Raw genomic sequence first — 25,046 nt, 5'->3', positions numbered from 1 at the left:
ATTGCTTGGTGCTCAGGGTGAGCCCTAGGGTGGAATCCCACTCAGGATGTGTTTTTCCTTGCACCAGGGTTCCATGTGTGTTTACAAAGTGCCGCTTCCCGACGACATCACCAAGGAGGCTGGATACGACCCCAACTTCGGCATGTTCCAGGGGATTCCAAACAATGACCCCATCAATGTGCTGGTCCGAGTGTACATCGTGAGGGTGAGTGTAACCTGCCGGACAGCATGGGCTATGTGGTCCAGTCCATGGATGTGTTAAAATCAATGGTTTTAACCTATTCAAGGAGGAGCGAGTGGGCAAGAGGGGAGGAAGAGGAGTGCTCTATGTCAAAAATGGTATTCCCTGGTTCCAAGTCACTGCCAACATGTATGAAGATGATCTTGAATGCCACGGATCAATCTCAACCTATTTATCATTGTAGGGCGCATATGTAGCCCACAAAGTGTTAGTTGGCCTGCAGGTTGAGACCCACAGTGCCGCCCACAAACCACTTCGTTCATCACCCTCCACCCAGAGACCCCTCCACAGAGTGGGACCAGGAGTGGAGAGCGGGGTGTAGGGCGTGGGGCAGGGAACAAGCTGCGAGGGCAGCCAGGAGGCTGGAGCTTGTGGCCTTTGGCACACAGCTGAGCTGGGCCGCAGCTGTGTGGTAATTGGGCCACATTCAGCCCACAGGCCACGGGTTGAGAACCGCTGCTCTAAAGTGTAGGTAAAAATGCTGTATGGTCCCAGGGAACTTTGATTTCAATGACACATGCTGGAAGTGTCATGCTGCCAGTGCTAAAACAATCCTTGGAATTTCGTAATAGTCTAGATGACAGTTTTCTAACTCAAAAAGTGTTTTTACCAACATGGGGGAATTCTATATTAGACCTTATCCTAACAGATAAAGAGGCACTGACCATAGAACTGAAAATTAATGGAAGGGTAGGTACAAGTGATCATGACTTGATCATAGTTTTAATGTGCAAATAGAATAAAGTCTGAACCAGGATATATATGCTTGATGCTTTGAAAGGACCAGTTTCACAACACTGAAAAAAAGCATGAGCCAAATCAGTGGGGAGGAAGAATTTAATCAGAAAAATGTGAATGATAATTGGGAATTGTTTAAGAACACTTTACTAGATACCCAAAAAGCTGTAATTCCACCATCAGTGAAGAAGTCTGTACTGGTTAAAAAACCAAACTAGTTACAGGGTAAGTGAAGACAGCTATAATGAATGGAAAAAATGGGAAATTGATAGTAATGAATATAAATTGTAATTGTAGACAATTGATAAGGGAAGCAAAGGGACACAGCAAAATCTATGGCCAGCAGAGTTAAGAAGAACAACAAGGAGTTTTTAAAGTATATTAGGAACAAAAAGAATCCCAGCAACGGTACAGGTCCATTACTAGATCTAAAAGGTAGAATTATCACTAATAATGCAGAAAAGGCATACGTTTTCCATAAATATTTCTGTTCTGTATTTGGGAAAAAACAGATGGTGTAGTCATATCATATAATACTCTTTCCATTCCACTACTATCTCTGGAGGATGTTAAAGAGCAGCTACTAAAATTAGACATTTTTAAACAGCAGGTCTAAATAACTTAACTCCAAGAGTTTTAAAAGAGTTGGCTGAGGAATGCATTGGGCCATTTGTGTTGATTTTCAATAAGTCTTGGAGCACTGGGGAAGTTCCAGAAGACTTGAAGAAAGCTAATGTACCAATTTTTTAAAAGGGTAAATGGGATGACCTACATAGTTATAGGCCAGTCAGCCTGACATTGATCCCAGGTAAGATAATGGAACAGCTGGATCCGGGACTTGATTAATAAAGAACTAAAGGAGGATAATGTAATTAATGCCAATCACCATGATTTTATGGACTATAGATCATAGAATCATAGAAGACTAGGGTTGGAAGAGACCTCAGGAGGAACCCCTTGCTCAAAGCAGGACCAACCCCAACTAAATCATCCCAGCCAGGGCTATGTCAAGTCGGGCCTTAAAAACCTCTATGGATGGAAATTCCACCACCTCCCTAGGTAACCCATTCCAGTGCTTCACCACCCTCCTAGTGAAAAAGTTTTTCCTAATATCCAACCTAGGCCTCCCCCATTGCAACTTGAGACCATTACTCCTTGTTCTGTCATCTGCCGCTACTGAGAACAGCTTAGAGCCATCCTCTTTGGAATCCCCCTTCAGGTAGTTGAAGGCTGCTACCAAATCCCCCTCACTCTTCTCTTTTGCAGACTAAATAATCCCAGTTCCCTCAGCCTCTCCTCAAAAGTCATGTGCCCCAGCCCCCTAATCATTTTCTCTCCCCACCGCTGGACTCTCTCCAATTTGTTCACATCATGGAGCGGGTGTGTTTCTAGTGAGGTCCCCATGTGACAATGCCCACGGTTGTGGGGCACCTCACCACCACCTGCCTGTAAACATGAGGCAGCCTTGTCTGTGAAACAGCTCCCTGAATCCACCAGCCGCTGGCAACACAAGCCCTGCTCTCCAGACCTCTGCAGGTCTCACTCTCTCTGTGCATATGCCAACCCCTGGCCCACTCTGAGCGTTCCCTGTCATGTCCAGCACCCTCTCCACTGAACACTCACAGAATTAGCAGGGCTGCCATCCCCAAAGGAACAGGACAGGACAGCTTGAAAGATTCAGCTCAGCCAGCACTCTGCTGAACACCACCGCTCTGAGATATATTGATAGTGATACAAGAATAAATTTATTACCAAAGACTAGAGATTTGGGAGACAGTGAGGGAGGATATTGGAAACAAAGAGTTACATAGCAAACAAAAGCACAACATACTTTCTAGAGACTAAACTACCAGCTTAACTTCCTGTCTAAAGAAGTTTCTCTAACCTGAAGTCCCCTGCAGCCAAGGTTGGCTGAGATCCGTTTTTCATGAATGTAAACACTCTGTCCGTTTCCTTCCTAGGTGCAGGATGAGGGTGGGGGTCTTATTTGCCTCCTCAGTGTACCCCCAAATTTCATTGTCTTTCCTCACAGACAGGATAACCACCTGTGACTTGTTTTGCCTGTGTGCTGCTTTCCCTGTTGACCTCACATCTCTTCGTTAACATTTGACTTTATATGTAAAATGAGCATCCGTTGTGTTAGATTATGCTACTTAATTTACATCCCAACAGAAAAATACACATTTCTTACTTCGTGTCTTATGCAAAACCTGTTCTTCGTCTTTGCTGGTGACTAATACTTTGATGCAGACTTTAAAACATATTTCCAGTATATATTCAAATTCCTTACATAGTATCTCTATATACATCTGTAAATGATGATGAGGACAGGTCTGTTCTGCTCTGGATCGCTTGGTAAGATGGGTACTGTGACGCAGCAGGGAGGGGGGAGTGTTGACCTGGGAATGTGGCAGGGGAGTTTCACTCCCTGCAGATGGGATACCCGAGAGCCTGCAACCTGACCCGGGAGGGGGAGGTAACACCGCTGCCCTGTGAATGTGGACAAAAGGCTGCAGGAGAGAGCCTGCTGGGGGGCAGTTTAGTTTGTTTGGTGTTGGGTGATGGAACGCAGGGAACCCCAGGTCTGGCGTCTAAGCTCCCTGCTCCCCCAGAAGGACTTGACTGAGGGGTCCTGGTTGTACCCCCAAGCTCTGTTTTAGATTGTGTTCCTATTGTCCAATAAACCTTCTGTTTTACTGGCTGGCTGAGAGTCACAGTGAATCCCAGGAAGAGGGGTACAGGCCCCAGACTCCCCCACACTGCATGACAACTGGTGGTAGCAGTGGGATCTGCTGCACCCTGTGAATGGCGCTTCCTGCAGTAAGTGACTGGGGACCAGTAAAACGAAGGGGGATTGACGGGGACCAGGTGTGCTGAAGATTCAGAGAGAGACGGTTTCAGGAGGTGGTTAACCCCTGGGAGTGTATGACCAGAGAGAAAGACTTTTGCAGTAACAGGGTCCCCTGGGGGATTACAGCAAGTGGTGCCAGGGGTGGAGGAGTCTGCAGCTCAACCCTGGCAAAGAGGTGGTGACCTCAAGAAGGACTGGCACCCTAGGGGTTCTTCCTGGAAACCGTGGAAAGCTGCCCAGGCCTGCGAGTGGCCAGCAGGGAGATGTTTGCTAAACGCCTTAAGAGCGACCTGGTGGAGCTGTGCAGGCAGAGGGGGCTGTGCATTGGGAGGTCCACCAAGGAACAGCTGATTGCCCAGTTGGAGGAGAGGGATCGCTTGGATGACCCGATCCCTGTCCCTGAGGGAAGCCGCCTGGTGGATGCAGCATGGGACCTGGGGCCTGACCGGTCTGGGAGGGGTCAGACTGCTGCCAAGGACATCCCAAGACCCTGCCTACCTATGGCTGGGGGAGGGACTGGGGGAAGCCTAGCGAATATCGAGGGCACCCTGACCCCAGCAGAACTCCCCATCCCTGGAGTGGAGGCGGCTGGAATGGGAGAGGGAGATGAAAATGATGGAGCTGGAGGATCATGAAAAGCAGCATCAGCATGAGCGGGAAGAGAAGGAGAAACAGAGGCAGCATGAACTAGGACTGGCCAGACTGAGGAGCAGTGGGGCCCCCACTGCGGTGAGTGAAGGGGGACCAAGACTGTAAGGAGCTTTGATCAGTGCTTCCTGGCCCAGCGTAAGGACGGGGAGGGCACAGATAACTTCCTGACAGCCTTTGAGAATGCCTACGAGATACACAAGGTTGACCCTGCAGACAGGCTCCAGTTTCTCACCCCTTTACTGGACCCCAAAGCCGTGGAGGTGTACAGCCAAATGAAAGGGGTGAGGGCAGGGGACTACGAACTGTTCAAAAAGGCCCTGCTCCGTGAGTTTGGGCTGACCCCCGAGATGTACCGGAAAAGGTGCCGGAGTCAGCGTAAAACGCCTGAGGTCACATACCAACAACTGGTCAACCGAATGCAGGGATATGCCCGCAAGTGGACAGCTGGGGCCCAAGCTAAAGAGGACCTGCTTGACCTAATTGTACTGGAGCAACTGTATGAACAATGCCCTTCCGACCTGAGGCTATGGTTGGTGGACAAAAAGCTGGAGAACCCACAGCATGCAGGGCAGCTGGCCGACGAGTTTGTGAACAGTCGGTCCGGGGGTAGCAGGGAGGAGTCCCAAAAGAACAGGCCCCCCACGATGCAGAGAGAGAGTCACCATGGGACCTCCTGGCGGGGAAATATGGAGAACCCCCTCCCCAGGGGAACGCCTGGCGTCAGGACCATCCGACCTGCTAGAGGGGACCAACGTGACCTGAGCTGCTATCACTGTGGCCAGAGAGGCCATGTACGGACCCGGTGCCCCAGGCTCAGGGACAGACTGAGCAGACCCAACCTACCCAGGGTTAACTGGGTAGGGACCCAGCTGGACAAGGGGCAGATGACCCAGGCAAGGGGGGCTGCCAGCTTACCAGCTGCTCAGGAGAGAAGAGTACCCCAGGCCAACTCCGCCAGAGGGCTGGAGGCTCTGGACTCAGGATTCTCAGTTTACAGGGGGGGCATAGGGCTGTCCCTCCGGAGCGAGTGCCTTGTTCCCCTGGAGGTGGATGGGAGGAAGGTCAATGGATACTGGGATATGGGCACAGAGGTGATGCTGGCCCAGCCTGAGGTGGTGGCCCCGGATCGGGTGGTGCCCAACACCTACCTGACCCTGACGGGGATGGGTGGGACCCCATTCAAGGTGCCCATGGCAAGGGAATACCTGAAATGGGGGCCCAAGGAGGGGCCCAAGGATGTGGGGGTGTACCACCATTTGCCCAATGAGGTTTTGATGGGGGGGGACCTAGAGGACTGGCCAATCAACCCCCAGAATGCCCTGGTGGTGGTGGGAATACCCATAGCCAGAGCTGGCGAGGGGCACTGCAGCCTGACCTTGGGGAGGGTACCACACCGGAGGCGCAGGACCCTACCCTGGTGAGGAGGGAGCGCCGAGGGGCATGGCTCAGAGAGGCTCTGGCCTCAGACCCAGCCAGTGAGAGGGAACCGGGCCCCATCCCTTCCCCAGCCGCCGAGTTCCAGGCCGAGTTGCAGAAAGATCCCTCCTTGCGGAAGCTCAGGGACCTGGCCGACCTCAGGGTGGTACGGACCATGAGGAGAGGTTGCCAGGAGAGGTTCCTCTGGGAGAAGGGATTCCTGTCCCGAGAATGGGCTCCCCCAAGGGAAGTGGAGTCCTGTGGGGTCAGGAGGCAGCTGGTGGATCCCCCAGAAGTATCACCACAAGCTCCTGTACCTGGCCCAGGACATCCCCCGCTCAGGGCACCAGGGAATCCGGCGCACCCGGCAGAGGCTGCTACAGAACTTTTACTGGCCTGGGGTCTTTACCACTGTCCGGCTGTATTGCCGATCCTGTGACCCCTGTCAGAGGGTGGGGAAGGCCCGGGACAAGGGGAAAGCGGCTTTGAGACCTTTGCCCATCATAGAGGAATCTTTCCAGAAGGTGACCATGGACATAGTGGGGCCTCTCAGCAAGACGACCTGGTCGGGGAAGAAATTCATTCTGGTGGTGGTAGATTTCACCACCCGCTACCCCGAGGCAGTGCCCTTAGCTTCCACTGAATTAGACACCATGGCAGATGCACTGCTGACCATTTTCAGCCGAGTGGGGTTCCCCAAGGAAGTCTTGACAGACCAAAGATCCAACTTCATGTCGGCCCTGCTCCGGTGCTTGTGGGCGAAATGTGGGGTCCGGCACAACTGGGCCTCAGAGTATCACCCCCAGTCCAATGGGCTGGTGGAGAGGTTCAATGGGACACTAAAGATGATGCTGAAAACCTTTATGCACCAGCACCCGCAGGACCGGGACAAGTACTTACCTCACCTGCCGTTCGCGTACAGGGAGGTACCCCAGGAGTCTACCGGATTTTCACCTTTCGAACTGTTATATGGAAGGAGGGAAAGGGGCCCCCTGGACCTGATGAGAGGGGAAGGCCACTCCCAATGGAGAGTCAGTGGTGGGGTATGTCCTGATCTTCCGAGAGAGACTTGCTGAACTCATGGGCCTGGCCAGGGAGAATCTGGCCAGAGCCCAGAAGAAGCAGACTGTCTGGTATGACCGTACGGTGCGGGCCCGAGCCTACGCCACCGGGGATCCGGTGATGGTTCTCATCCCTGTGAGAAAGAACAAACTACAGGCTGCCTGGGAGGGCCCGTTCAAGTTTGTCAATCAGCTAAATGAGGTAAACTATGTGGTGGAGCTGTCGAACCGGGCCCACCACCACCGGGTGTACCATGTGAATATGATGAAGCCATATTATGCCAGGGGGAATGTGGTTTTGGCCGTGTGTGGACATTGGGAGGAGCAGGGAGACGACCCTTTAAAAGATCTATTCCATGAGACAGCAGCTAGCTCCTCCCTGGAAACAATCCCCCTCTTTGATCAGCTCACCCCTGCCAAGCAAGCTGAGATCAGGGGGGTGCTGCATCCGTACCGACAGCTGTTTTCCAACCAGCCTGGACACACTAATGTGACTGTCCACTGGGTGCAGACAGGATCGCACCCGCTGAAAAGATGCTCCCCCTTCCGAGTCACAGGGAAAACGGCTCAGGACCTGGAAGGAGAGGTCAGGGACATGCTGGCTTTGGGGGTGATCCAGCCATCTGCCAGCCCTTGGGCCTTGCTGGTGGTGCTGGTTTCCAAAAAGGACGGGTCGATCCGGTTCTGTGTGGACTATTGGAAGCTCAGTGCTATCACTGTAGCTGATGCCTACCCCATGCCCAGGCCTGATGAGCTCCTAGACAAATTAGGAGGAGCTCAGTACCTTACCACCATGGACCTTACAAAGGGCTACTGGCAAGTGCCGCTGGATACAGATGCCCGGCTGAAATCGGCCTTTATCACCCCTCTCGGGCTCTATGAGTTCCTCATCCTGCCTTTCGGCCTCAAGGGAGCACCGGCCACCTTCCAGCGCCTGGTGGATCAGCTATTGAGGGGGATGGAGAGTTTTGCCGTGGCGTATATTGATGACATCTGTGTCTTTAGCCAGACCTGGGAGGATCATGTGTCCCAGGTTAGACAAGCGCTGGACCGACTCCAAGAGGCTGGGCTGACTGTAAAGCGGAGAAGTGCAAGGTGGGGATGGCTGAAGTATCTTACCTGGGCCATCGGGTGGGGAGCGGCTGCCTAAAGCCAGAACCAGCTGAAGTGGAAGTGATCAGAGATTGGCCCGCTCCCCACACCAAAAAGCAGGTCCAAGCCTTTATTGGGTTGGCAGGATACTACCGAAGGTTTGTGCCCCGCTTTAGCGCCGTAGCCACCCCCATCACCGAGCTATGCAAGAAGGGGAAGCCAGACAAGGTGGTCTGGACTGAGCAGTGCCAGGAGGCTTTCCGGGCGCTGAAGGAGGCTCTGGCCAGTGGCCCAGTTGTGGCAAACCCAGACTTTGACAAGCCCTTTACGGTGTTCACAGATGCCTCGGACACGGGACTGGGGGCGGTGTTAATGCAGGAGGTTGAAAAGGGGGAGAGACACCCCATCATGTACCTGAGCAAGAAGTTCCTACCCCGGGAGCAACACTATGCGGCCATCGAGAAGGAGTGCCTGGCCATGGTGTGGGCCCTCAAGAAACTAGAGCCCTATCTCTTCGGGCGACACTTCACCGTGTGCACTGACCACTCTCCCCTGACCTGGCTGCACCAGATGAAAGGAGCCAACGCCAAACTCCTGGAGTGGAGCCTGCTTCTGCAGGATTATGACATGGACGTGGTCCATGTGAAGGGAAGTGCCAACATGAGAGCGGATGCGTTGTTCCGGAGAGGGGGCCCTGAACTTCCCCATGTCACTGGTCAGAGTGGCCCCGATCAGTTCAGTCTTGAAGGGGGGAGAGATGTGAAGCAGCAGGGAGGGGGAGTGTTGACCTGCGAATGTGGCAGGGGAGTTTCACTCCCTGCGGATGGGATACCTGAGAGCCTGTAACCTGACCCAGGAGGGGGAGGTAACACCTCTGCCCTGGGAATGTGGACAAAAGGCTGCAGGAGAGAGCCTGCTGGGGGCGGGGGGGGGGGCGTTAGTTTCAGTTTGGTGCTGGATGGTGGAACACAGGGAACCCCAGGTCTGGCGTCTAAGCTCCCTGCTCCCCCAGAAGGACTTGACTGAGGGGTCCTGGTTGTACCCCCAAGCTCTGTTTTAGACTGTGTTCCTATTGTCCAATAAACCTTCCGTTTTACTGGCTGGCTGAGAGTCACAGTGAATCCCAGGAAGAGGGGTGCAGGCCCCGGACTCCCCCATACTCCATGACAGGCACAAACAAACAATATGTTTTAATATGGCTAATTGTAAATGTATCCATCTAGAAACAAAGAATGAGGCCGCACTTACCGGATGAAAGCAGTGACTCGGAAAAAGATTTGGGGAGGGGGATGGAATCAGCTGAAGATTCTGGGATGTATAAACAGGGAATCTCAAGTAGGAGCAGAGAAGTTCTTTTACCTCTGTATGTGGCCCTGGTGTGACGCCTGCTGGAATCCTGTGTCCAGTTCTGTGCCCAAAGTTCAAGAAGGATGTTGATGCATTAGAGAGGGTTCAGAGAAGAGCCATGAGAATGATTAAAGGATTAGAAACCTGCCCTACAGTGATAGACTCAAAGAGCTTAATCCCTGGGGAACAAATATCTGACAATGGGCTCTTCAGTCTAGCAGAGAAAGGTCTAACACAATCCCAGGGCTGGAAGTTGAAGCTAGACAAATTCAGACTGGAAATGAGATGTACATTTTTAACACGGTGGATAGTTAACCATCGGAACAATTTCCCAAGGGCCGTGGTGGATTCGCCATCACTGAACATTTTAAAATCAAGACTCGCTGGTTTGCATAAAGTTCTGCTCTAGTTCAAACAGGAATTGTTTGGGGGAAGGTCTGTGCTATTCAGGAGGTCAGACTAGATGATCACTTCGGTCCCTTCTGCCCTTGGGATCTACGAATCGAAGAGAGCGTGGTCATATTGTGAGGGGAAAGAGCCAGAGGAGAGCAAGAGGTTACGAAGAAGAGGAGGGTGGGGATGAGGCTGGGCATGAGGTAGCTCAGGAGATGATCTGGGATGGGCTCACTGGGGCAAGTGGAGGTGTTATAGGAGGAGAGTGGATGAGAAACTTCTGCACCTGTGCCGGGAGGAGGCTGCGAGAGTTGTAGGAGAACCATGGTGTCAACCAATGAAATGAATAGGCAGCAGATTTAAACCAAACAGAAGGAAGTATTTCTTCACACAGCGCACAGTCGGCCTGTGGAACTCATTGCCAAGGGATGTTGTGAAGGCCAAAAGTATCACTGGGTTCAAAAAAGATGGTTTAAACACAACAAATCCTGCCTCTTGGTGGGGAATTAGACTAGGGGACCCTTGTGGTCCCTTCTAACCCTATGTTCTATGATTCTAAGAATTAGATCAGTTCCTGGAGGACCAGTCCAATGGATATTAGCCAAGATGGTCAGGGATGCAACCCCATGCTCTGGGTGTCCCTAGCCTCTGACGACCAGAGGGAGAATACTGGGCTAGATGGACCATTGGGCTGACCCGGTTACGTTCTTCCGAGGGGTGGAGGGAAGTGAAGTTGCAGTTTGTCAGTTTTCTCTTGGAGGAAATGGAGGGAGGGGAGGTTTGAACAGCAAGAGACTTGCAGCCACACGGCAGAAAGCGAACACTTGGCTGGTGTGGGCCACGTGTGCCCAGGGGACACGGTGTGTCTCGCGTCTTCCTCACAGGCCACTGACCTGCACCCAGCCGACATCAACGGGAAAGCTGATCCCTATATCGCCATCAAGCTGGGCAAGACAGACATCAGAGACAAGGAGAACTACATCTCCAAGCAGCTGAACCCCATCTTTGGGAAGTAAGGCACTGCGGTGTTATTGTGGGCGTTACTGTAGCACCTAGTGGCCACAGCTGAGATCTCTGGGCGAGGGCTAGTTCAGATGCACGGTGGGAGCCTGAAGAAGGCAAGCAGGGTCAGGAAGAGAGCCCAGGGCTAGCCCGGGGCTCTAGGCACTGGCCCATCCCCCACAGAGCAGCGGGACAAAGGCAGGCTTCCTGTCTCCATTTTGTCCACTCCGGGTTTACAATGGTGCCAGTGGCACCGGGCCCACACTCAGAAGGGGCAACACTGCCTGGACTGTGTCCCCGCCCCCACTCAGCCTCTCCGCCCCCTCTCCACCTCGCCCCCCCACTTGTTCCCCTCCTCCTCGCCTAGCTCCACGGCTCGCTCCTCTCCTCCCCGCCTCGGCCCCCCCGCTCGCTCCTCTCCTCCCGCCTCGCCCCCCCCGCTCGCTCCTCTCCTCCCCGCCTCGCCCCCCGCTCGCTCCTCTCCTCCCCGCCTCGCCCCCCGCTCGCTCCTCTCTTCCCCGCCTCGCCCCCGCTCGCTCCTCTCCTCCCTGCCACGCTCACTCCTCTCATCCTCCCCTCACCCCCCACTCGCTCCTCTCCTCCCTGCCACGCCCCCCCCCGCTCGCTCCTCTCATCCTCCCCTCACCCCCCACTCGCTCCTCTCCTCCCCGCCTCGCCCCCCGCTCGCTCCTCTCCTCCCTGCCACGCTCACTCCTCTCATCCTCCCCTCACCCCCCACTCGCTCCTCTCCTCCCTGCCACGCCCCCCCCGCTCGCTCCTCTCATCCTCCCCTCACCCCCCGCTCGCTCCTCTCTTCCCCGCCTCGCCCCCCGCTCGCTCCTCTCTTCCCCGCCTCGCCCCCGCTCGCTCCTCTCCTCCCCGCCTCGCCCCCCCGCTCGCTCCTCTCCTCCCTGCCACGCTCACTCCTCTCATCCTCCCCTCACCCCCCACTCGCTCCTCTCCTCCCTGCCACGCCCCCCCCGCTCGCTCCTCTCCTCCCCGCCTCGCCCCCCCACTCGCTCCTCTCCTCCCCGCCTCGCCCCCCCACTCGCTCTTCTCTTCCCCGCCTCGCCCCCCGCTCGCTCCTCTCTTCCCCGCCTCGCCCCCCCGCTCGCTCCTCTCCTCCCTGCCACGCTCGCTCCTCTCATCCTCCCCTCACCCCCCACTCGCTCCTCTCCTCCCCGCCTCGCCCCCCCGCTCGCTCCTCTCCTCCCCGCCTCGCCCCCCCCGCTCGCTCCTCTCCTCCCCGCCTCGCCCCCGCTCGCTCCTCTCCTCCCCGCCTCGCCCCCCCCACTCGCTCTTCTCTTCCCCGCCTCGCCCCCCCACTCGCTCCTCTCTTCCCCGCCTCACCCCCCGCTCGCTCCTCTCCTCCCCGCCTCGGCCCCCCCGCTCACTCCTCTCCTCCCCGCCTCGCCCCCCGCTCGCTCCTCTCCTCCCCGCCTCGCCCCCCGCTCGCTCCTCTCCTCCCCGCCTCGGCCCCCCCGCTCGCTCCTCTCCTCCCGCCTCGCCCCCCCCGCTTGCTCCTCTCCTCCCCGCCTCGCCCCCCGCTCGCTCCTCTCCTCCCCGCCTCGCCCCCCCGCTCGCTCCTCTCTTCCCCGCCTCGCCCCCGCTCGCTCCTCTCCTCCCCGCCTCGCCCCCCGCTCGGTCCTCTCCTCCCTGCCACGCTCACTCCTCTCATCCTCCCCTCACCCCCCACTCGCTCCTCTCCTCCCTGCCACGCCCCCCCCGCTCGCTCCTCTCATCCTCCCCTCACCCCCCACTCGCTCCTCTCCTCCCCGCCTCGCCCCCCGCTCGCTCCTCTCCTCCCTGCCACGCTCACTCCTCTCATCCTCCCCTCACCCCCCACTCGCTCCTCTTCTCCCTGCCACGCCCCCCCCGCTCGCTCCTCTCATCCTCCCCTCACCCCCAACTCGCTCCTCTCTTCCCCGCCTCACCCCCCGCTCGCTCCTCTCTTCCCCGCCTCGCCCCCCGCTCGCTCCTCTCTTCCCCGCCTCGCCCCCCCGCTCGCTCCTCTCCTCCCCGCCTCGGCCCCCCCGCTCGCTCCTCTCTTCCCCGCCTCGCCCCCGCTCGCTCCTCTCCTCCCCGCCTCGCCCCCCCCCGCTCGCTCCTCTCCTCCCTGCCACGCCCCCCCCCGCTCGCTCCTCTCCTCCCCGCCTCGCCCCCCCACTCGCTCCTCTCCTCCCCGCCTCGCCCCCCCACTCGCTCTTCTCTTCCCCGCCTCGCCCCCCCACTCGCTCTTCTCTTCCCCGCCTCGCCCCCCGCTCGCTCCTCTCTTCCCCACCTCGCCCCCCCGCTCGCTCCTCTCCTCCCTGCCACGCTCGCTCCTCTCATCCTCCCCTCACCCCCCACTCGCTCCTCTCCTCCCCGCCTCGCCCCCCCGCTCGCTCCTCTCTTCCCCGCCTCGCCCCCCGCTCGCTCCTCTCTTCCCCGCCTCACCCCCCCGCTCGCTCCTCTCTTCCCCGCCTCGCCCCCCCCGCTCGCTCCTCTCTTCCCCGCCTCGCCCCCGCTCGCTCCTCTCCTCCCCGCCTCGCCCCCCCACTCGCTCCTCTCCTCCCTGCCACGCCCCCCCCGCTCGCTCCTCTCATCCTCTCCTCACCCCCCACTCGCTCCTCTCCTCCCCGCCTCGCCCCCCCACTCGCTCCTCTCCTCCCCGCCTCGCCCCCCCCACTCGCTCTTCTCTTCCCCGCCTCGCCCCCCCACTCGCTCTTCTCTTCCCCGCCTCGCCCCCCGCTCGCTCCTCTCTTCCCCGCCTCGCCCCCGCTCGCTCCTCTCCTCCCCACCTCGCCCCCCGCTCGGTCCTCTCCTCCCTGCCACGCTCACTCCTCTCATCCTCCCCTCACCCCCCACTCGCTCCTCTCCTCCCTGCCACGCCCCCCCCGCTCGCTCCTCTCATCCTCCCCTCACCCCCCACTCGCTCCTCTCCTCCCTGCCACGCTCACTCCTCTCATCCTCCCCTCACCCCCCACTCGCTCCTCTTCTCCCTGCCACGCCCCCCCCGCTCGCTCCTCTCATCCTCCCCTCACCCCCAACTCGCTCCTCTCTTCCCCGCCTCACCCCCCGCTCGCTCCTCTCTTCCCCGCCTCGCCCCCCGCTCGCTCCTCTCTTCCCCGCCTCGCCCCCCCGCTCGCTCCTCTCCTCCCCGCCTCGGCCCCCCCGCTCGCTCCTCTCTTCCCCGCCTCGCCCCCGCTCGCTCCTCTCCTCCCCGCCTCGCCCCCCCGCTCGCTCCTCTCCTCCCTGCCACGCCCCCCCCGCTCGCTCCTCTCCTCCCCGCCTCGCCCCCCCACTCGCTCCTCTCCTCCCCGCCTCGCCCCCCCACTCGCTCTTCTCTTCCCCGCCTCGCCCCCCGCTCGCTCCTCTCCTCCCTGCCACGCTCGCTCCTCTCATCCTCCCCTCACCCCCCACTCGCTCCTCTCCTCCCCGCCTCGCCCCCCCGCTCGCTCCTCTCTTCCCCGCCTCGCCCCCCGCTCGCTCCTCTCTTCCCCGCCTCGCCCCCCCGCTCGCTCCTCTCTTCCCCGCCTCGCCCCCGCTCGCTCCTCTCCTCCCCGCCTCGCCCCCCCACTCGCTCCTCTCCTCCCTGCCACGCCCCCCCCGCTCGCTCCTCTCATCCTCTCCTCACCCCCCACTCGCTCCTCTCCTCCCCGCCTCGCCCCCCCACTCGCTCCTCTCCTCCCCGCCTCGCCCCCCCACTCGCTCTTCTCTTCCCCGCCTCGCCCCCCCACTCGCTCTTCTCTTCCCCGCCTCGCCCCCCGCTCGCTCCTCTCCTCCCCGCCTCGTCCCCCACACTCGCTCCTCTCCTCCCTGCCACGCTCACTCCTCTCATCCTCCCCTCACCCCCCACTCGCTCCTCTCCTCCCTGCCACGCCCCCCCCGCTCGCTCCTCTCCTCCCTGCCACGCTCACTCATCTCATCCTCCCCTCACCCCCCACTCGCTCCTCTCCTCCCCGCCTCGCCCCCCCGCTCGCTCCTCTCTTCCCCGCCTCGCCCCCCCACTCGCTCTTCTCTTCCCCGCCTCGCCCCCCCACTCGCTCCTCTCCTCCCCGCCTCGGCCCCCCCGCTCGCTCCTCTCCTCCCCGCCTCGGCCCCCCCGCTCGCTCCTCTCCTCCCGCCTCGCCCCCCCACTCGCTCCTCTCCTCTCCTCCCCGCCTCGCCCCCCGCTCGCTCCTCTCCTCCCCGTCTCGCCCCCCCTGCTCACTCCTCTCTGCTCACTGATTGCTCCTCGCCACCCCCTCTGTGCCTTGCCCCCTGCTCACTCCACTCCACCCTTCCCCCGAACCCACTGCTCACTCCTCTCTGCCCCCTCCCCATGTGAGTGGGGGGTGGGACCTTGGGGGGAAGAGGCTGAGCAGGGGCGGGGCCTCAGAGCAAAGTGCAGGCACAGTGGGGGCGGGGCCTCAGGGCAGACTGTGGGCGGAGCAGGGGCGGGGCCTCAGGGTGCAGTGCAGGCACAGTGGGGGCGGGGCCTCAGGGCAGACTGTGGGCGGAGCAGGGGCGGGGCCTCAGGGTGGAGTGCAGGCACAGTGGGGGCGGGGCCTCAGGGCAGACTGTGGGCGGAGCAGGGGCGGGGCCTCAGGGTGCAGTGCAGGCACAGTGGGGGCGGGGCCTCAGGCAGACTGTGGGCGGAGCAGGGGCGGGGCCTCAGGGTGGAGTGCAGGCACAGTGGGGGCGGGGCCTCAGGGCAGACTGTGGGCGGAGCAGGGGCGGGGCCTCAGGGTGCAGTGCAGGCACAGTGGGGGCGGGGCCTCAGGGCAGACTGTGGGCGGAGCAGGGGCGGGGCCTCAGGGTGGAGTGCAGGCACAGTGGGGGCGGGGCCTCAGGGCAGACTGTGGGCGGAGCAGGGGCGGGGCCTCAGGGTGCAGTGCAGGCACAGTGGGGGCGGGGCCTCAGGGCAGACTGTGGGCGGAGCAGGGGCGGGGCCTCAGGGTGCAGTGCAGGCACAGTGGGGGCGGGGCCTCAGGGCAGACTGTGGGCGGAGCAGGGGCGGGGCCTCAGGGTGCAGTGCAGGCACAGTGGGCGCGGGGCCTCAGGGCAGACTGTGGGCGGAGCAGGGGCGGGGCCTCAGGGTGCAGTGCAGGCACAGTGGGGGCGGGGCCTCAGGGCAGACTGTGGGCGGAGCAGGGGCGGGGCCTCAGGGTGGAGTGCAGGCACAGTGGGGGCGGGGCCTCAGGGCAGACTGTGGGGCAGAGCCTTGGGGCAGAGCAGGCTGCGAGGCGAGCCAGGGCCATTAGCAAGGGTGGGGCCTGCACCGAGGCCCAGGGGTAAATGCTCTTTCGTTCTCTCTCCTCCCCGATCCCCAGGTCGTTTGACATTGAGGCCACTTTCCCCATGGAGTCCATGCTGACCGTGGCCGTGTACGACTGGGACCTGGTGGGTTCTGACGACCTGATCGGGGAGACCAAGATCGACCTGGAGAACCGATACTACAGCAAGCACCGGGCCACCTGCGGCATCTCACAGACCTACTCCATGTATGGAAACTCCTCCCGCCTCGGGCCCTGCCACCCCACTGCCCCGACTGCGTGGGAATGAAACTGTCCCCCGGCAGACAGACAGCCCCGGGCCCAGACCCACCCCCCCAGCCCAGCAGGGCACGTGGAAACGCGTTGTGTGCTCCTGACCCCCTGGCCCTGTCTGCTCCTGTATGGGGCACCCCACATGGAATAGCAGGAATGCAGGGCAGGACTCAGGGGCATCAGCAAAGTGTGCATAGGTGCCCAAAGAGGGGACACGTAAGGCCAGGACTGAGGGGCATTGGCAGAGCTTGGTGGGGAAGCCCAGGACTGGGGCAGCAGGGGGCTATGGGTCAGGATTGGGGGGCACTGGCAGAGCTGTGTATGAGGAGCCCAGGGCAGGGACCACACGGGGCTACAGTTCAGGATTGAGGGGCGTTGGCAGATCCATGTGTGGGGAGCTCAGGGCTGGGAGAGTCGGGGACATTGGTCTGCATAGTCCCTTCCCATATGATTCCTGGCTCCAGCCGGTGCGATTCTGCCTTCCTCCCAGCCCTGGAGGAGCGGGGCAGGCCCCTTCTCCCTGGGCAAGTTGGAAGTGGTTGGATCCGCAGCGGCTCTCCCTGACCCCAGCCCTTTGTTCACAGCCACGGCTACAACATGTGGCGGGACTCCGGGAAGCCCACGCAGATCCTCTCCAAGCTGTGCAAAGAGGGCAAGGTGGATGGGCCCTACTACGGACCTGGAGGGCGGGTGAAAGTCGCCAACCGGGTCTTCACCGGCCCCAGGGAGATGGAGGATGAAAACGGTAATGGGACCGAGGGTGTGGCACTCCCCCGGCATCGCTTCCCCCACCCCGCTGCCTGTCAGTTGGCTTTAAGCGGCTACGTGAAAAGTGGCTCAGTGTCTGATCTGGGGCGGCAGCACCGCCATTCCTGCGCCGGGGGGGTTTCTCTGCAGCTACCCCCTGGCCGGCCTTGGCAGGCACCTGCACACGCCTCCACAGCTATGAGCACACACACCCCCCAGGTCAGGCCAGGAGCGTGCCGGAAAATCGAGCGCCTGCTTTGCAAATGGGGAGACGGAGGGTGGGGGTCGGCCTGGCCTGGCTGGGGGGAGGGGTCTGGTCACGCCCAAGAGGTGAGACAGCCCATGCTCCATGCCCCTACCCATCGGGGGGTGGCATTCTCCTGCCTCAGGCTGGCCGCGGACAGCGTGGCCCGGCTGCTTTACCTTGGCCCTGCCGGCCCGGCTCAGCGCTGGCTCTGCGCACGCAGGTCAGAAGAAGCAGACGGATGAGCACCTGGCCCTGGCGGTCCTGCGCCACTGGGAGGAGATCCCCCGGGTGGGCTGCAAGCTCGTCCCGGAGCACGTGGAGACACGGCCGCTGCTGAATCCCGACAAGCCCGGCATCGAACAGGTACCGTCCGCTCTCCTGGCATCGGGGTCACTGGCTCGGTGGCGGGTGGTGGGACGAAGAGGTGAACGCAGCACCCTGTCTAACCCTCGGGGAACGCCAGCCCTGCTGAGCCTCGGGTTCCCACGTGCAAGGCAAATCCAAGGCCAAGCGGACTAGCCCCATCCCATCCCCGCAGCAGGTGAATCCTGCAGGGGTAGACCCTTCCCACAAAAAATCACCCCGGGGGAGCAATAATAGCAATTATCTCTGCCTGTCTGATTAGCTCCCCCCTTTTTCCATACCTCCCCAAGGCCCTGTTCCCTTGTGTTTCCCAAGCCCACAGCTGTAGGGCTCTGGCTGCCTTCTTCATCCCCGGACCCTGTTCTCTACCCTCGTGCGCTTGTTTCCCCTCCATCTCCACCCTACATCCGCATCCCATGGCCACACCTCTTCCCACCCTTCCCACAGTACCCCATGTCCCCTCGGTACCTCGTCTATTGCCTCTCATCTGCTCCGCGGGCAGGAGACACTCTGTGGGGGGAAGGGGGTGCAGCTGAGCCCCCAAGCTGGCAAAGTTCTCTGCAAACACGTTCTGCTATGGCCTTGTCTCCGTGCGACTGTCACCGTCAGGCTGGTGACTGCCAGATGGGAGCGGGAAGGAACCCCGTAAAGGGAGGGGAGGAGACAGCAGAGGGAGCTAACTGGGTCTTCCCCACATTGCAGGGCCGGCTGGAGATGTGGGTGGACATGTTCCCCATGGATATGCCAGCACCTGGCCCTGCCATCGATATCTCTCCCAGGAAGCCAAAGAGGTAACGAACCTAATGGTAGCCTGGGACCAGCTCAGGCCCCACGTCGGTCACCCCTTATGCTGCCGCTAACGGGAGGGCTGCAGGGCCCACCTTGGGGCTCCTAACCAGCTCCTGGTTTGGGCTGAGATCTATAGGAAACCCTCAGCTGGATGGATCTGTCTTTCTTTCCCTCCCCTGCCCCGCAAGGAGCGATCCCTCCAGCCCATGCTCCTGGTCCCTTGATTTGGGAGGTGGCTGGGAGTTGAGGTGTGATGTCCTCCATCTGCTCCCACTGTCTGCTCACAGAGAGGTGGTGTGCGGGGCCCAGCGGGGCACCGAGGCCGAGTTAGCGCCTGCAGGGCCTTGAGCTTCCACGGCCGGAGAGATAAGGGTCTGATCCGAAGCCCAGTGAAATCAATGAGGCTCCTTCTGCTGGCCCTGGGCTGGGTCTACCAAGGGAGCAGGAAAGCTAAGGACCAGGGCATGATCCAGCTGCGGGAGCGGGGACAGAGAGGCTGGGCAGGGAGGGTGATGGAGGAACCGGTGATCAGCAGAACCCCGTGAACCAGTGCTGGGCCCTTCTCACCATGGTGGGGGCAGGGAAGGCGTTCAACAGCTTCCAGCGCCAAAGCGCCTTCCGCCCGCCCGCCGCCGGGAAAGTTGAGCCGGGGCCCTGCCGTCTGTTCCCGATCGCGACTTGTGGCCAGGCCAGACCTGAGTGATGTGAAAGTCCCAGCAAAGCCCCCACCCTCTCTGTGCACGCGTGTGGGTGTGAATGTGCCCGGCCTGCATGTGAGACAGAGACTGCGGATCAAGCCAGGCCAGCATTTTAACAACCCCGCGGGTCCCCGTCCATCAGCGATGAGGCTGCAGCCCCGGGGGCGTTGCAGCCCAGGGTGTGATGTGTATTATCATCAGCTGGTGTGGGTCAGCATTCCTGGCTAGGAACCATTGCAAGGAGCCACCCCAGGTCACACCTGCTGGAACCCTCAACTATTAATTATTATGTTACTCAGCAGAATGCTAGGGGCTTCGGACGGGCCCCTGCCCAAATGAGCCTACAGGAGTGGGGGCTCCCTAGGTATGAAACCCACAGCCCATGGGCTCTGGCTCCTCCCAGCTCCCCAGACCCCAGCTGAGCAAGGTGGCAGGGCCCTGCTGGAACATGTGGGCTGCCAGGCTGCTGGTTTGAGCATGGAGGGGCAATTCAGTTCCCCTTGGGCCCTGGTGCAGCCCCAGAGACTTCAGCTGAATCATGTGGAGGTGAATTTTGTGGGCCCAGGTGCCAGCAGCTGATGCAGCAACAGGCTGCCCTGCTCCAGCCCCACAGCTGGGAGCAAGCTGCCCCAAGCCCAGGAGTGGGCTGCCTGCCCAGGTCCCCTGGCCGGCGGCGATTGGCGATCGGCAGGACGTCTGACTAGCTGATCCTACTGATTCCTTCTGGTCTGAAACAGCTGGGAGGACTGAGCCCTCACGGCTGAGCCCTCCTCTTTGGCCCTGCACCATAGCTCCCCCCAGGAGAGGGGTCTTGTCCCGGGGAGCCGATCCCAGCGCCCCACCGGGTCTGTGCCGTTCTGCCCCGGATTTCCCCACCCGCTTCGTCTCACCTCCTTGTCTCCCTTCCTCCCTGCCAGATATGAGCTTAGAGTGATAGTGTGGAACACAGATGAGGTAATCCTGGAGGACGATGATTTCTTCACTGGGGAGAAATCCAGTGACATTTTTGTCAGGGGGTAGGTACAGCGCGGCGAGCCGGCTCCTCCGTGCGCGTGAGCATCTCGCGGCGCTGCAGCCTCGCTCCGGGATCCCGCTGGCGCTTGGTCTGGGGGGCCATGGGGGTGAATAACAGACATTCTGCTTCTTTGTTTTGCCTCTGTCTGTGTCCCCCCTCCCTTTGCCGTGTCTGCTCCGCGCCCGGTGTGGTCTGTCCCTGTGTTCCCGCCCTGCCGGCCGCCTAGCTATGAGCTGCGGGTGGTGATCTGGAACACGGACGAGGTGCTGCTGGAGGATGATGCTTTCATGGCAGGAGAGAAGATGTCTGACATCTATGTCCGGGGGTAACGGCCAACACCTTGCCGCCCGGCCCCCTCCCCTGCGGGCTGTGCAGAGGGACACAACGTGTCCCGAGTGTCCCAGGCGTTCATCGCTGCCCCTCGGGAGCACCCCACCCAAACCCACAGCCTGAGGATCTCGGGGGGCTCAGCCAGGTCTGGCCCCTGGCTCCTCCCAAGCCCACTCAGCTTGAGCTCCAGCACCAAGTTAACTCCAGTTCCAGACTCCGCTGGGTTCCTTGTCATGATACGTCCCAGCAGCTGGGGGTGAATTCTGCTTCCAGGGCCTGTTAGTGCAACTCCCCACGCCGGCATGGTGCCAGCACGGAGCCCGGACTATGGTGTCTGGTTAGTGTCTGTGGCAACACCACGTTCATTCCCTTTCTGGGGCCCGATTAGGCACCGTTAATTCCCGGTGGGATGCCTGACGATTTCGGTGGCTGGTTAGTTCTGCGTCTGGCGCCCAGTTAGAGCAGTTGCCGTTACACGGTGAGCAGCTGCTGAGAGCTGCTCTGGCTGATCTCGGCCACTCCATGGGCACTCCCTGTGCTCAGCCTGGGCACTCCCTGCTCCCTGGCAATTTTTAAGTCAAGGTTGGATGTTTTTCTAAAGGAGACGCTGCAGGTAGGCTTCTCGGGACGTGCCCTGGCCTGTGTTATCCAGGCGGTCAGATGAGAGTATCACAGTGGTCCCTTGGGCTCTGTGAATCTGCAAACCCGCCCTGCCCACAGCCACCTGGTGCCCCTCTGTGCCAAAGGGGCAGTCCCCTGAAGCAAGAGTTGCTAACGATAACCTGAGGCTCCTCAGAGAGTCCCTGCAGGCGGAGTGGCATCATCCCATATCCCAGGGGGTCTCCTCTCCGGGGGGCAGAGGTGCATAGACGCATTGTGTGGGGACAGCATAGCCGATGGTTGCGCCAGTGTCCCCCAGGGCCGGGCTGTTGGCAGGTCCCAGCTCACTGCTGAATCTGTTTGCTGGCAGTGCTGCTGGAGGAACAGAGACGCACGCACATGCACACATGCACGCACCCTTCTCTGCCCTGGCTGCAAGCCATGTAGGTGCCCCCCCTTCTCTAGGAATGCAGCGCAGTCCCGCACATCTGCCCACCAGGAGACAATCATTGGTACCAGCTTACATGTTCCTTCCTCAATCTCATTCACCCTCCTCCTCGTCAGGTCCCCTTAGACCACCCAGGTTCTCCTGGGCTTGTGGACCCTGCAGGCCCTTCCAGAGAGTCATTGGGTCCCTGCCCTTAGTGCTCACCTGTTGAGCTCCACGCGATCTGCCCCATTCGTCGGGTCCTCCAGCCCATTGCTGCGGTCATTGCTCCCGTTTTGTGTGCGTCTCTGGGCCACGTGCCGCAGCTGAGGTGCAGCTCCTTGGCACGGGTGTGTGTGTGTGTGTGTGTGTGTCTGGTTGTCCCGTTACTCCCCGTGATCAGCCCCATCCCCTTGCCCAACTGTCTGGTCCCTGCAGGTGGCTGAAGGGCCAGCAAGAGGACAAGCAGGACACGGACGTGCACTACCACTCGCTCACCGGCGAGGGCAACTTCAACTGGCGCTACGTCTTCCCCTTCGATTACCTGATGGCAGAGGAGAAGATTGTCATCTCCAAGAAGGAGTCCATGTTCTCCTGGGACGAGACTGAGTACAAGATCCCGGCTCGCCTCACCCTGCAAGTCTGGGACGCCGACCACTTCTCGGCTGACGACTTCCTTGGTGTGTAGTGAAGGGGGTCTGGCCCCACGTTGTGGGGGAGGGGTGACGCGCTGCCAGGCCTGGGCATGAGGCTGTGGTGGGGCAGGGAAAGCCACCCAGCCGTGCAGCGCCAGGCCACCATCTGGGGATCCACTCTCTGCTGTCCACAGCCGGGCAGGCGAGGCTGGCGGGAGAGGATAGAGAGAAGGGAGGCAGCCCCAGGCGAGAACCTGGTGGGTCAGGGAGGGAGAAGAAGCCACCAAAGGAGATGCTGATCTATCAGGGCAGGGGAGACCCCCAGGAGCTCAGAGGAGATGGAGATCAGGGGATGAGGTCCAAGGGACCAGCTGGCTCAAGCTCCTCTGGCACTTCCCATGAGGCTCTGGGTGTTGGCCCTGGAGCTGCAGCTGACCCCCCCACCCCAGCGCCGTGCACCCGGCGGCAGTGCCAGCATGCTGGGAAGGCTGCTGTTCTTTCTCCCCGACAGGGGCCATCGAGCTGGACCTGAACCGCTTCCCGCGCGGCGCCAAGACGGCGAAGCAATGCAGCATGGACATGGTGACGAACGAGGGCGACCTGCCCTTGGTCTCCATCTTCAAGCAGAAGAGGGTGAAGGGCTGGTGGCCCTTTGTGGCCAGGAATGAGAATGACGAACTGGAGCTCACGGTGAGGATGCCGGGCAGCAGGTCACTGGGGAATGCAGCACCGCAGTGTGGGCCTGGCATCACTCACCCCGAGGAAGGGCACTGGCAGGGCTGGGGGTGGGGAAGCCCAGGGTTGCGGTAGCAGGGGGCTGCGGGTCGGGACGGAGGGGCGCTGGCAGAGCTGGGGGTGGGGAGCCCGGGACCAGGCCAGTGGGGGGCTGCGGGTCGGGACTGAGGAGCTCTGTGCTCCCCCCAGGGCAAGGTGGAGGCTGAGCTGCACCTGCTGACAGTGGAGGAGGCAGAGAAATCCCCCGCGGGGCTGGCCCGCAACGAGCCCGACCCACTGGAGAAACCCAAGTAAGTGACGGGGTGGCGAGGGGCAACAGTCGAACGTCACGCCTGAGCCCGCAGGGTCCTGAGGGGGGGTGTAGGCTGAGGCTGAGGATGGGGGGTGGGCAGTGGAGAGGGGAGTTAGGTGCGTGGAGCTGATGCTACAGGGCAAGGAGGTGGTGGGGACACCCCATGATACGGGCTGTTTTCCCCCCATACACATCCAGTTCTCTGTCCGTCTGTCAATCTTTCTTTCCTGCCTTTCTTCACCTCCTCCCCATCACTCCGGCCGCCCCCCTGCACCCCCCCAGCCGCCCCGACACCAGCTTCATCTGGTTCCTGAACCCCCTGAAGTCCATCCGTTACTTCATCTGGCACACGTACCGCTGGCTCCTCCTGAAACTCCTCCTCCTCCTCCTTGCGTTCCTCCTGGTCGGCGTCTTCCTCTACTCCATGCCGGGCTACCTGGTCAAGAAGCTTCTGGGGGCCTGAGGGCACCATCCCCTTTGTTCATGGTACTTCCCGCCCCGAACACCTGGGGCATGTTTGCTGGCTGAGATCACTGGAGGGGCCCGTGAGGCGCTGGGTGCGCGGGAGGGGACTAAGGTGGGGCATAGCCGGGCTGCCAGGGGCCCTGGTCAGTCTCAGGAGGGGCAGGGAACAGATGCGACTCATTGGAGACCGGCCAGCTGGGTCTCCCGGGGCTGATGAGCAGCTGGGCTAAGGCAAGGAGGGCGCAGTGGGGAATTGGGAACCACTTTCGAGCCGCTGAGCCTTGGGAGGAGGGAACTGGCAGGGGAGCTGGCTCGGCCCAAGGCAGGGGGGGCCGCAGGCGCAGGCACAAAGACCTGGCCGTGGGGTGGGGAGAAGGCCCTTCCCCTACACAGGGGCCTGGCTGTGTCCAACGCTGCTAACCTGGGCTGTGCATCTCTTCCTCCCCGTCCCGTCCCGTCCCCCGCCTCCTGCTGCCTCTGCCCGTTGGCCAGCCGCCCCGACACCTCCTTCATCTGGTTCCTCAACCCGCTCAAGTCCGTCAAGTACCTGATCTGCACCCGCTACAAGTGGCTCATCATTAAGATCGTGCTGGCGCTGCTGCTCCTCATCATGGTGGGACTTTTCCTCTACTCCATGCCCGGCTACATGGTCAAGAAGCTGCTGGGGGCCTGAGGCCGCCCGGGCCCGGGGCCACGCACCCGCTCGCCATGCGCAGCGGCCCGGCTGGGGCGACGCCGGGACTGGGCTCGGGGGACGCCCGCGGCTCCGCCTTGCTTGCGGGGCTCCCTCTGGGTATGTCTCGCCTGAGGCCGGGGGAAGGAAGAGTTGGGCCTGGGGCCCCGGGCTCCCTTTGCGCTTTCCCTCGGCGTCCAGCCCCCACCGTGAAGAGCCTCTTAGCCCTGCCCCGGTTCTGGCTGCCAGAGCCCCAGGAGGCCAGTCGCACCCTCCCACGATCACGGCTGGCCTGCATGGGGGGGGGGCATGCGGCTCTGGTTTTGTTCCACACCCTCCTCGGCCGGAGCCACCCTGGGGCACCGGTGCCAGGGAGAACGGGGGCGTTGAACACCGAGCGGTCACAGCCTGAGGAGAGGAGCCGTGGGACACTCCAGAAAAGCCCCCAGGCGGGCTCTGAGGCTGCCCGTGGCCAAGGCCCTGGCCGTCCTGCCCCCAGGCGGGGGAGAAAGCAGCAGCAGAGCCGGGGGAAACGTGCCCAGGCCGTGAGGAGCGGCCAGCTCTCCAGGCTGCCTGCCCTCGTCGTGGGGGGTGGGTGGGACCCAGCCTGGGCCCGTTTTCCAGCCTCCCGCCCTCAGCCGCTCCATTTGGGCCGGTGCATGGCTTGCGCGGGAACCCCGTCAGTGCTGGCTGGAGGGCCACCCAGCCGGTCCTTTTTCTAGCGCCGA

At 61.0% G+C, this 25,046-nt stretch overlaps 1 protein-coding gene across 3 annotated transcripts in view; it reads left to right on the top strand.

The window, feature by feature from the left end:
- The window catches only part of OTOF (otoferlin), a 217,812-nt gene extending 193,481 nt beyond the window's left edge, over window positions 1–24,331 (top strand). Inside the window, exons 36-47 of one of the 3 annotated variants that reach the window (XM_043510006.1) lie at window positions 68–205; window positions 10,675–10,802; window positions 16,087–16,257; window positions 16,887–17,047; window positions 17,517–17,659; window positions 18,362–18,450; window positions 20,064–20,162; window positions 21,957–22,198; window positions 22,665–22,843; window positions 23,078–23,178; window positions 23,463–23,666; window positions 24,138–24,278. In XM_043510006.1, coding sequence (XP_043365941.1) covers window positions 68–205; window positions 10,675–10,802; window positions 16,087–16,257; window positions 16,887–17,047; window positions 17,517–17,659; window positions 18,362–18,450; window positions 20,064–20,162; window positions 21,957–22,198; window positions 22,665–22,843; window positions 23,078–23,178; window positions 23,463–23,643 — 1,632 coding nt within the window. In that variant the 3' untranslated portion in view covers window positions 23,644–23,666; window positions 24,138–24,278. Of the gene's footprint in view, window positions 1–67; window positions 206–10,674; window positions 10,803–16,086; window positions 16,258–16,886; window positions 17,048–17,516; window positions 17,660–18,361; window positions 18,451–20,063; window positions 20,163–20,387; window positions 20,487–21,956; window positions 22,199–22,664; window positions 22,844–23,077; window positions 23,179–23,462; window positions 23,714–24,137 lie in introns of those variants that run through there. The other 2 variants (XM_038396681.2, XM_043510007.1) reach the window with 2 other exon arrangements.
- Window positions 24,332–25,046: the final 715 nt, after the last annotated feature.

The sequence above is a fragment of the Dermochelys coriacea genome, chromosome 3, assembly GCF_009764565.3.
Source record: "Dermochelys coriacea isolate rDerCor1 chromosome 3, rDerCor1.pri.v4, whole genome shotgun sequence".
NCBI classification, from domain to species: domain Eukaryota; kingdom Metazoa; phylum Chordata; order Testudines; family Dermochelyidae; genus Dermochelys; species Dermochelys coriacea.
The sequence above is the reverse complement of the archived record's forward strand: the minus strand, read 5'-3'. Positions and strand labels throughout refer to the sequence as shown.